Source organism: Trifolium pratense, linkage group LG5 (assembly GCF_020283565.1).
Source record: "Trifolium pratense cultivar HEN17-A07 linkage group LG5, ARS_RC_1.1, whole genome shotgun sequence".
Lineage (NCBI taxonomy): Eukaryota > Viridiplantae > Streptophyta > Magnoliopsida > Fabales > Fabaceae > Trifolium > Trifolium pratense.
In genome coordinates this window covers 26,548,030-26,560,323 of record NC_060063.1, presented here as the reverse complement: position 1 = coordinate 26,560,323, position 12,294 = coordinate 26,548,030, and the positions used below count along the sequence as shown (strand labels likewise).

Below are 12,294 nucleotides of genomic sequence, written 5' to 3'. Positions count from 1 at the left end.
CGAGGCCTTTAGCACATGTGCCGACAAGCCTCGTTACCTCCTTTGGTTCACTGACAAACTTATTATCGAAAAATAACAACGGAGCATAACATATATTTACAAACTGAACAAGTAAAAAAGCCAATAAACAATCAAAACCAATAACTGAAATAAAGGTTTTAACTTGTATCCGGTTACAGTTGCAACTACAGACAGGTCCTTGATGTTTAGGAAAAATTGCATATGGTTGCTGCAATTGTGAATGTGAAAACCCGAAAAACCTTACAACAAGGTTAGAGCCGTAATAACTGAAATCAGCAACAATGATGGTACTAACTACCAGGCAGAGAACATTGGTTAAAAGAGAGAGGTATTGAGTAGCTACCTGGAAATGGCCAAGTAGAAAGGTTTCTGAGAAAATGGTTGTGATGTGACAAATTGCCTTTGAATGACCTAACTGCACCTGAAACAATCTTCATTTTTTCCCCTGCTTCAAACAAAAAAGTTTGAATCTGTTAAGATGTTGTGAATCGTGCCGCATCCAATTTTTCTTGAAAAAAAAAGAAGGAAAGACTTTTCTCACTATTTCTTACTGCCAATTACCGTTTTCCGGGCAGTTGAGTTTACTGTTTTCCGGCCGACTTTTCTCATTGACAACTAATTATTAACATTGACAAAATGTCACTCTTTTGGGAAGAAGAAATTGTAGAAATTTTTTATTCATCTACTAATGGTATTTTTTTTAACGGCAATATATTATTATTAATAATCAAGTCTCTGCACAAGACAAACATAGACCCATAAAAGAGTGGCTACAAAAAAGGCGCCGTATATTGTTGAAAAAGAGAATTGTTTGCGAGAGAGAAATGAATTGATGATGCAGAGGAGTGAGGTTGAGACGGATAACAACTTTCAGTTATTAAGTAAGAAGGTGCACATCTGAGGGGATCATTCGGGAGAATCTATCTAGTTTGTTATGATAGGGAGCAATAGCTTCCTATAGGAGCATATGCTCTGCGGCAATTTTGGGTGTTTCCTTTCTGTAAGCCTTTCAATTACATTCATCAATAATACATCGTCTCCCTCTTTTGATAAGAAATTGCCTGGTTCGAGAATTGGTTCCTGACGGAATGTTTGATACTACTAACTCCTACCAAAAAACTACACCTCAAGCATGTTATACCTTCAAAAACTGAATTTTTATAAATATATTCTCTACCCTTCATGTAGCAGTGGTTTCTGAACCATAATGAATTAATTTCAATTAGGACGGCATGAATTTGAAATCAAAACTTATCCTATAAAACTTATGCTATTGTGGCACTATAATGTTGTTCAAATTCCACGAACAAACCACTAGGGTTCTCTCGAATAAATCCTAAATTTTAATAAACAATTTTTCAATTGACAAATAAAATGCAGAACAAAGTAGATTCATGCGGTATATTGTTGAAGAAGCGTTTGAAGAAAGAGTGAAAGGGAATGAAAAACAAACCTTAGGGTTCTGGTTGAAGCTGATGATGGATCTTCTTTTCTGTGCGAGAGAGTTTGCGAGAGAAAGAATGAGAAGTGGGTTTTGGGTTTGGAAAATGCTGAAAGGGCACGAGACTACTATCGTGGAAATCCGGCGAATGATTACACATTCTGATTGGGCCACCTCTTAAATTAACTTTAAGTTGTCTGTCTGCGTATGCAAATCGATTAACCACGTAGACGATTTAAACAAAAAAGTGACTAAAAGGATCAATTTGAAACGTTTTAAACATAAGGGACCAAATCAAAACCTAAAAACGCCAAAGATAGGATTAAACCTAAACACAACCGATGTCTTTGTTTTCATGGTGCAACAATGTCCAACCGCATATCATGGCAAATGGTCATTGAAACGTGAGTTTTTTGTTCCAACGGCCAAACCAAACAACCACTAACTAGTACAGTAACTTTTAACAACATGGTATTATTAAAGTGGTATCATTCTTCGTATCATACATTGGGGGATAAGACTTTTCAAAATCATCCACAATAAGAAGTAGCACAAGCTAGCTAGCTACACATGTTGAGTGTGCACACAACGCCTTCGGAGTTTTGCTGTTCTTTCCATATCCTTCCTGTTACTCTTAGCTTCAACTCTTTTCTATCCCCACCTGAGAAGAAAAGTGACATATTACGGTATATATATAATAAGGCCATCGTGACTATCCTTAACTTTTTTGTGACTATCTCTAATGCTTCTTGGATTCCCTTCAAATGTTAGTTTACGTCCATTTCCTCCCACTTCTAAGCTGTAGCTGTAATTCTTGGCTTCTCGATCGTCGCCCATGAATCGAAGAAATGCCATGTAAACAGGTGACATTTCAAGTTGGAATTAATGCTTCAAAATGGAGACAAAAATACTGACCAAAACAGTGGAAAACCTACATATACCAAAACATAAGAGTTAGCCTTAACTATTTGGATAAAATTTCAAAATGTGTAGTTAAGATTGTGCATGAATATAACAACAAAACATTCACCATTTAGCGACCAATTCAGAAACTGAATTGCAAAACTATTCATTTGTCATTTTCAGTCTCGCACTTTGGCCTCGAATTTCCTGCAATCATCAACTGCATGCAGTCACGAAATCAGCACATTGGTGTCCCTTGGATCGAGATTTGACCGTCTATATTTTCAAGTTTTTAGAAATCTTAAATATTGAGCTTGAAATCTAAATTGTTCAATCTTGACCCAACAGCCACCGATGTGCTAACTGTTTGAATGTGTGCAATTAGTGACTGCAGGGAACCCGAATGCCTCAATCAATCGCTAAGTAACTAGATCAATCAGTAAATAGAGAATTTTGTTAGTTACCGTTAGCATCCACGTAGCATTTTCTACTTCCATAGGATTTGATTTGACATGATGATGGTTAAAAGTGCATCCAGAATGCATATCAACACCATGATCATCCCTTAAATGAGCAACAAGGTATGGAATATTTCCAACAAAAGAACAGTCTGATCCAGCATAAGGGCAACTGTATGGTCTAAAGGTACAAATAGACTCATGTTTCATTTTGCTATAATATGGAAATATCTCTGAACAACTAAGAGAGATGTATCTACAAGGAAATTCAAGTGATTCGGATATCTTCTCCAATGCTAAACACCTTATATCACCTAGCTCTTGCCTGCAAGTTGGGCATCTGTTGTGTAACCTTGTCTTACAATTTGAACAAAGGGTGTGCCCGTTGAGGCACTGCAAAACAAATTTGATTTTTAAGAATTAGCCACCATGTTATATGCACTACTAATCAAATTTATCTAGTTTGGTGTAACAACTTATGGTATAAGTTAAAATTAGCATCTACATATAAATTTTTCAAAATCCCTCTTATTTAACTTGTTCACAAACATGAAATCTATACACATGAAAACTTTTCCATGCCAAAAGGACCATGAACTTATTTTAATTGAGAAACTGGTGGTTTTTATGAACTAGAATTGTTAACATAAACTTAAAGGTTAAAGCATACACAATGAGATTCAGATAACAAACCTGATGGATTGGAGGGTACATTGAATTGGTGCAAACCGGGCATTCGAGAAGATCATGGACAATGGTAGTAATAGGAGCCTTGTTGTCTAGCTTTGAGATTGAAGAAAACTGATTGTGATGATATTCATCCTCTTCCATCATAGTCAATGACAATATACTGCTATGAACACCACTTGTTTCCATTTTTTAAACCACCAAACCCACTAACATATGTAACAGTTGAATCTGAGATATGAATGGTTCAGCTGTGTAAGTAGCTATGTGTGTCTTTGAAAAACATGGAAAGATGAGAAGGAAGTAAAAAACAAGGATTTTTAAGTTGGTTGCTTACAAAAAATGATGCTTTAATTTCTTTCCTTGGTCTTCTTGGACATCAAAGTAGTGACACCATACAACAGTCCTAACTTCTATAGTGACTCATGCTTTTCCCACAATTCATTTGAATGATTGCCTGGTGTACACTTCAATCATTTTCGCGTGAATGCCGGGTGTATGTATCACAAGTTTGACAAATAGTTATGCTAGTTTTTTAGTACATTTGTTTATATTATTATTGATTGATTTGTGGTCTTAATTTTCTTAAGTCATAGAGTTACCTAATTTGAGGACACTCTAAAACACTTGTCGACTACTTCAACTCTTACCAGAACGGAAACCCATTCTTGGATGGAAACCAAGTGCTTTGTCACCAGAAGTTTGTACAGTTCCCTCAATGCATCAAAAACTACCTTGTTATCGCTGCTCTCGTAAACTTTTTCCCCTTCATTCAATGCTTCACGACGAAGTTGCTGCAGCTCCAAAGAGCGGAAGTCGTCAAGCTCTTCATCATCTAAGATATCATCTGACTCATGCTCCTGTTTTGAATGCAAAATGTCTAAACACCCATCAATCTCACCCATAGTAGACAGTATCTCTCCCTTTATTGAAGACAATTTCTCTTTCAAAGATTCATACTTGTTCAACAAAATCTCTTTCAACCTCCTTTCCCTCTCCCTTCTCTCTTGCTGAATCCTCTCCACATTAGCTTGTATGTTGGGAAACTGAAGCCTGAGTGTATTCTTCAAATAATCATAACCTAATCTAAGCTGTCTATAATGAACCCCAAACGACACATTCCACTTCTCTAAAAATTCCATGGCCTTAGAACGCAAAACGGATGCAACTGATGGAGGGGCAGGAAGCGGCGAATTTCGCCGAAACCCAACACTCAAGGACATTAATTAATCCATATTCTCAACAATAAGAGTCCTAAAAAGCTTTGAACGCATGAAGATTACATCAATTATTTGAAGTGCAAGGTACCTAACCTGCAACACATATCAATCCAATATCAATCTGGGGGTTTTATATTGGAGATGACAGCCCTAATCTGAATCTAGTATTCTCTCTGTATCGTTTATTCCCTCTCCTTATTGCCAATGAAAAGAATCAAATCAAATAACCGTAATTGGACTCAATCAGAGTAATATCGCATATGATTCAAAATTGGACTCAATTAACCCTAATTGGAGACGAGGAATTGAAAAGGGGAAAGAGTACCTGGCAGTGGTCACGCTTCATGAGATCCATTAGGGTTTGAGAAGCTAGTCGGAGTTCAGAATCGGAATAGCGGACCACCGTTTTAATGGCTTTGAGGAGGCGGGGATCAACATCAGGTGCGGTGGAGTTTGTTGCCAATTCAATCAAAGACATAACCTTGGTTCCTTTTCCATGTCGCTCTTGTTTTTCTTCTTCCTCCATACCTATCTATCTATCCAAAGTTCCATACCTGGTTATGTTACATGCATGTAGAGGTATTGAATACTTTAAAATATATGTTTTCACTTCTTTATAACAATCGATCATAAACCTTGCAATAATTAAAAAATGTCTGTGATGACTGATGAGTGTCATGTGAACTATTAACCACAGATTGAAATTTAGTAGCAAGAGCCAAGAGAGTATTCAGTAACACTCTTTAGTTCATTAAGCTTAAACATAATAAATAGGGTTTATTAGACCCCAAAGCTCCTACTTCTCAACAACTAGGATCGGCAAACAAGCATTTTGGTATTGGTATTAATCATTGTACTATTCATATTCAAGTAAATAATACTCAAGACTTTAATATATAAATAAAAGTACAACATAGGCACCATAGCAATCAAGGTATACCAGGAAAATCACTTATTCAATAAATTTCAACTGCTCTTAATCTAGGTAGAGAAACAACAAAAAAAGAAGATTATGCAAGCTAATTCAACACCGCGACATAAACATTAATAAGGTTGCCTTAAGCGATGTCTTCTTCCAAATCATGTTCACTAGGCATGTTTCTCCTTTCACTCCTGTACGAGAAGTCATCATCAAGATTCTCCATAGTTCTCCCATAATCAAATTTCTTAGTACCCATTGTAGTAAAGGGCATTAAGCCAAATGCTCGTGCAGTTTTAATCTCCCTTGCAACCTTCCTTTGAGCCTTTGCACTGATGCCAGTCTAGTCAAAATGAATAAGAAACAATTGGTAAGATCCAAAAAAATAAAGGGTAGGGGGAAACGAGGAAAACAATGAAAATGAGTGCAGTACTAATTCTAAAAATCCATCCTTTATTTTTTTTCTTCTTAATAGGTCCACAATCTACTACACTGCAGTGGATTAGAACTTACCTTGCTTCTCTTGATAAGAATTCCAGCTTCTGTTATGAAGTTTGCCAAAAATCTTACATTCTGCATAAAAACAGTGATATAAGAGTCGTTCCAAAAATAGCATTAACCGGAACATTTTTTCATTATTATCAGGGTAAATATGCAAAACTTAGCATCAATATCAAGATCATGACAACAAAGCAGATTTGTCACAAATAATTTCCTCACTTTCATCCGCCTTCACACAATATAAAAGCCAAATCGCCATAAATCAACGGGGACTTTAGGACGATAATATCACAATAAATTTATGTATGAGTTGCATATGAAAAAGTTCATCCTGAATTTTTCACATAATTTTAAAGGGATACCAAACTGGATCTAAGGTTTAAAGAAGCAAGGCATAATGTTCGGGGAAAAACTGAAAGGACAACTCTACTTGTTCAAATGAACCCGCAATCTATGACAATGTACCCTTTTTTTTTGGGGTAAGATGTACATCTATTGCTAAAACATAAGGATCTAAGGTTGACCCATTCGTACACCTTTTCCATGAATCTTAGAATAACAAGATGGTGGGCACTGTACACAGACACCTAGCCATCTGTATAAGATATTTTTAACAATTGTCAAATCTAGTTTATATGCATTGCCAATTTAGCTCTGACCAATAACTTTGACACGAGAAATTAACAAAATCATTGTTGTTTTTATTTTATTGTATTGTATTACTTGCATGCGAAAACAGCAAATTCATGTACGTGACAATTTTCACTTTAACTTAGCAAACAGAGATATAGAAAGTAATTAGCTAACTACACATATGATATATAAAATATCTTATAACAGAACTACTCTGACAGAAATGCTGACCCTGAAATCTGCTTGACTAAGAACTTCTTTAGTGGATACTATGAACTCATCCCTTTTGGGGTATTTTTGTGCAGCAGGTTTTTTAAGATCCAGATCCTGTATGAAAAAAGATATTGCACAGATCAGAAAATTAATTCGATACAGCTGGTACAAAAGAAAAACCACATAAAATCCCATAAATACAAAGCAGTGCACATACATAACCATAGCACTTAATGTTTAAAGCAGACAGAAACTGATGGTGAGTTAAAAATAACTTATCAACATAATTGGTCCATATACTGAATCTTATTAGTTCAAATGTGTGTTATTTCATGTCTTTATCTAGCTGCTGAGAGAAGTGTGATTTGACAACTTGGCTGGATAGGTGTAGGTCAGGCTACATATTTAACCAATAAGCGAAATATTTTTTTCTATCTCGGTCACACATCTGGTTTGATTCCCTTTCTCCCCTTAAAACTCTTGTTTTCAACAGAAGAGAACAAGAAACTTTCTCGCAAAAAGGCTTCCCTGAAAGCAACATCTCATTCATGTCCAATATGAACTAGAGTATAATATGAATATTGATCACGGTATGATAAAATAAAATAAAAATAGGTTTTGCATTATTTTCTGAATTTCCCATAACAAGATTATGTTATCATTAAGAAACCGACGTGTATATATTTCAAAACACAATTTTCACTATACTTCATGAAATATTTCCCACCAAACATGTTATGATTGGTCGCATCTAAAGCTCAACTCAATCATAAACTAAAAGCTTCCCTCACGCCAAACAAAATTAAAAAATTAGAAAGAGATCACATATATACATAATATGTAATAGTGATAACTGACGAAGTTACGATTGGTATTCGGCATACCTTTGTATCATATTTTGATCCCTTTTGAAAAGTGGTATCATATCGATAAGAATAATCTTCTTTATCGATTTCATTATGATCAAATTCAAAGTATCTGGCAGCATTATTGAGTTTCCCATCCATTCCATCAGATAATGTGTCAAAACTTCGTTCGAGATCATCCAACATCTGGGTATTTCCAGCAGATCTATCTCGAGTCCTTGCCTGTTGTTGATTGAGCTTATCTAAAATGGCATCAGTTTTTGAATTTCCCCTAGGACTGAATATCCGCTGCTCAAAATCCTCCAGAGACTCTGACTTATTAACCTGATGATTAGCAGTTCCATTTCCTGCTCAATAAGGTGACCATAAGGATTATAGAAGTAAATCATCATCTCAGGAAAAAATAAAAATAACAAATTCAAAACATACTAACCATAGAAGACTATGCCTTTATAACCAAAAACATGAAAATGATATTCTCATTTAACTATATGCAAACTGAAATACATAGAGGTTTGCTTTATTATTACACTAAGTTTCCTTCTTATTCCTGAAACTACGCTGACTCTCCCCATTTTGAATTTTGAATATTTACAAAAAATAGCCTAGAAACATAACCCTAAAAAAATTAAAAGGCAAGTGTAGTAAACTATATCATTTACCGGTGTAAGACAGATGTGAAAATTTAGGTGTGCATATAACTGGTGATATGGTAAAAGGAAGATAATGCATATTATATTTGGGCCGCTAGAGTATGCCAGAAAATCCAGACAATGCCCATAGATTTAGCGATGGCACGAGGCCTTTAGCACATGTGCCGACAAGCCTCGTTACCTCCTTTGGTTCACTGACAAACTTATTATCGAAAAATAACAACGGAGCATAACATATATTTACAAACTGAACAAGTAAAAAAGCCAATAAACAATCAAAACCAATAACTGAAATAAAGGTTTTAACTTGTATCCGGTTACAGTTGCAACTACAGACAGGTCCTTGATGTTTAGGAAAAATTGCATATGATTGCTGCAATGTGAAAACCCGAAAAACCTTACAACAAGGTTAGAGCCGTAATAACTGAAATCAGCAACAATGATGGTACTAACTACCAGGCAGAGAACATTGGTTAAAAGAGATAGGTATTGAGTAGCTACCTGGAAATGGCCAAGTAGAAAGGTTTCTGAGAAAATGGTTGTGATGTGACAAATTGCCTTTGAATGACCTAACTGCACCTGAAACAATCTTCATTTTTTTCCCTGCTTCAAACAAAAAAGTTTGAATCTGTTAAGATATTGTGAATCGTGCCGCATCCAATTTTTCTTGAAAAAACAAGAAGGAAAGACTTTTCTCACTATTTCTTACTGCCGATTAGGGGTGTTCATGGTTTGGTTTTGGAGGAAAACTGAACTGAACTAAACCAAACCATATCTATTTAAAGTTAAAAAACACCAAACCAAACTGTTAACAATTTGAACTGAACTAAACTGTGATTATGGTTTAGTTAACCGGTTTTTCAATTGTAAAACTGAACTAAACCAAAATCATTTTTTTAACAATAAAATCAAATGTTTTAAAAGTTACAACTGAAGTAGGACACTAGGAGTAGTATTTTGTTTTTTTCTCAAACCTGGTTCGCCAAAAAAAAAAGTGACAAAATAATAATAATAATTTAAAAAAAAATATCATTCATTTGTCAAAAAATATATATATATATATCATTAGAAAAATAATAATAATAACAAGAATTTATATAAAAAAATAAACACAAATTAATAACATGAATCAATGATAATTGTACCAAAAAAATTGAAGAAAAAAAGGTTTGATGATGCTACAATGGTGGATTTGAACCTCTCACAAGATCTGTATATAGAACGTGTAACTGAGCCTCTCACCGGATCTCTCCTCCGCCTCTCACGGCGGAGCCTCCACACGCCGGCGAAGCTGAGAGAGTGAGAGATTCTTACTGTGTTCAGAGAGAGAGAGAGAGAGAGAGATAGAGGACGAACCTTTCTTACTGTGTTCAGAGAGAGAGGGACGAAGCTGAGAGAGAGAGAGGGGACGAAGCTGAGATAGACGGAGAAAACAAAGCTTCTGTTGATGCAGTCACGGAGGTGGAGGACGGTGGTGATGGAGTGGGTGACGGCGGAGATGAAGATGAGAGATACAGAGAAAGGTTTGACTTTTAATTTTGATTAGTTTTGACTTTTAAGTAATTTTTGGTTGAGTAAAAAAAAAAAAGAAGTAATTTTTGGTTTATTGGTTCAGTCTACGGTTAACACTGTTTTATAAAAAAAAAAAACTGGTGAACTGAACCATTGTTTCACAAACAATTTGGTTTGGTTTTTTAAAAAATTGGTTCAGTTTTAAATGGTTTAGTTTGGTTCAGTTTACATGGTGGAAAACCAAACGAAACATGTTATTCGGCTAATATATTTCAAATGGTTGATGAAAAAGCAGTTCTTGACCAAATTCAAGAACTTAATTGCATTGCAGACTCTATTGCAACTTTTGGAATGCCTATTGAGGAGAACTTCCATGTTAGTGTCATTGTTTCAAAGCTTCCACTATCCTGGAAAGACTTGTCCATCAAGTTAATGCGTGGGGAGCATCTACCTTTTTGGAAGTTAATGGAACTCATAACAAAAGAGGAAGAATCTCGCAATGGAGTCAAACAAATGGGTGAGCCTCTTTCTGATAGGGCAAGATTTTACCGTGCCAGTGAAGGGGGGTCGAGCGGGGCTGACATTAAGCCGCCACCACACCAGGTTTTTAAAGGAAGTATGAACCTAATAGCGTATCATGTTATATTTGTGGCCAGAAGGGACATTTTTCTAAAAATTGTTGGAGATGGCTGTAATTAAGTGTTTCTGAATTATGATAGTTTGTCAGATATTTTTTGATGGTACAACTATATTTAAGTTTTTTTTAGGTGGTCAAGACTATATTTAAGTATTACTATATTACTGGATATTTTCTTTTCAGTATTTTAAAAGTGTACTATTTTGTATATAAAGTTAATTCCGTGCATATAGGACAATTTTATAGGTCAATTATGATGGAGGATTGTGCAGGCTATCAAGAAAAATAAAATATATGAATTTTGACAAATATTAAAGTTCTTGGAACTAGATTAATGAAACTACAGCCCAGGTAGGACTGTGTATGGGTCAGTTTGGACCTGACATAACCCGGACCCAATAGACCTATTAGTGGCAAAAGCATAACTATATGTTTCGGTTTACCCCCATCAGAACTATGTAAATGCACATCCTTATGGTTTCTTATAGAGCCATGGCTGCAAAATGAACTACTAATACATAATTCGATATGGCTAGTTGCTACCATGTTGTGGGAATCAAATCTCTACTAACAACATTTTAGTCTTGGCTTATGGAGTTGCCCTTTCTTAAGTCCAGCAACTGCTGCTCCCTTTGTATATCAGCAGCAAGTTTAGTGGTTTCCCATTTCAGCTTCCTCACCACATCTTCAACTTCAATGTAATCTGGAGGTACATCGGATTCTCCAGAAATTAGAGGAAACTTCACTTCTACATCTTGTCTACAGCCAGAGAATGAAAACATAAGTTAATCCTCTGATTACAGTAGTAAATCTAAATTAAAGTAAGAGAATCAAAAACAGTAAATGGTCATAAGACAAGATGTTAATGCAGAAAAATGAAATTCTGAATAAAATGGCCATTTATTTTCTTTCCAATTGAAGATCCAATTCCATGCAAACCACCTACAGTTAACTGCTCCCTCTGTATCATATTTCTCCAATGCTTTAACACCTTCATTAGTACTGCAGACAATTGCAAGCATTGTCTCCAAACCCAAATACTCAGAAAGGATCCTGTTTTAGACAAAATTGTCATTTTTCAGAAAAATAAATAAAAGTAGTAGTAGTAGTAGTAAGTAGCTTATATTTTCGTTACTTTGCCAGTAAGAGATAAACTAATGGAGTGTGCTAGAAACATTTAAAGATTTATGCTAGCATTAACAAGTTTTGAAACTTCATTAATTATGTTACATGAGTGTTCTGTTTGGTGTATTTTAACCTATGTAGACAATGTAGTCCATCGTAGATAACCCCTGAAATGCTATACCAGTATAGTGGGCAGTGGTATGGCTGCCACATCGAAGTTTAGGGAAATAATACATTAATACAAGAAATTTATATCACAGTACCATACACATATAAAGCGCAGAAATAGAAGAAAATACAAAATTAAACACATTCATTTATACTAACTATTAATTAAAGTTTACTGCTGTTACTAATATTCAAACCTAGAGCAAAAAAGTTCTAACCTCCAAGGCTTAGTATAACTCATTTGATACAAGTGATTTCATAAAATGGAATCGCTATCTATGAGTTCTTCCTCATCATCATGGATTCATGTTCACTCTCTTTACTACTATACCAGACT

At 35.2% G+C, this 12,294-nt stretch overlaps 2 protein-coding genes and 1 pseudogene across 11 annotated transcripts; 1 reads left to right on the top strand and 2 right to left on the bottom strand.

Moving 5' to 3' along the window:
- Nucleotides 1-1,787: 1,787 nt before the first annotated feature.
- On the bottom strand, nt 1,788-5,493 carry LOC123884740 (annotated as a pseudogene).
- Nucleotides 5,494-5,595: 102 nt separating this feature from the next.
- On the bottom strand, nt 5,596-10,022 carry LOC123884741. Of its 8 annotated transcripts, none has more exons than XM_045933917.1 (6): nt 9,881-10,022; nt 9,017-9,121; nt 7,881-8,209; nt 7,015-7,110; nt 6,163-6,222; nt 5,596-5,992 (listed from the first exon to the last, which is right to left on the bottom strand). In XM_045933917.1, exons 2-6 carry the CDS (start codon nt 9,108-9,110, stop codon nt 5,789-5,791), a joined length of 783 nt encoding a protein of 260 aa, XP_045789873.1. In that variant the 5' UTR covers nt 9,111-9,121; nt 9,881-10,022; the 3' UTR covers nt 5,596-5,788. The 8 variants fall into 8 exon arrangements, with proteins under 8 accessions (XP_045789873.1, XP_045789874.1, XP_045789872.1 ...); XM_045933918.1 differs by having other exon boundaries at nt 9,017-9,118; XM_045933916.1 differs by having other exon boundaries at nt 9,017-9,118; nt 9,872-9,996.
- Nucleotides 9,911-10,785, top strand: LOC123884742. Of its 3 annotated transcripts, none has more exons than XM_045933924.1 (2): nt 9,911-10,038; nt 10,359-10,785. In XM_045933924.1, the coding sequence occupies exons 1-2, from the start codon at nt 9,963-9,965 to the stop codon at nt 10,724-10,726; spliced, it is 444 nt and encodes a 147-aa protein (XP_045789880.1). In that variant the 5' UTR covers nt 9,911-9,962; the 3' UTR covers nt 10,727-10,785. The 3 variants fall into 3 exon arrangements, with proteins under 3 accessions (XP_045789880.1, XP_045789878.1, XP_045789879.1); XM_045933922.1 differs by having other exon boundaries at nt 10,323-10,785; XM_045933923.1 differs by having other exon boundaries at nt 9,912-10,038; nt 10,341-10,785.
- The last annotated feature ends 1,509 nt before the right edge of the window (nt 10,786-12,294 follow it).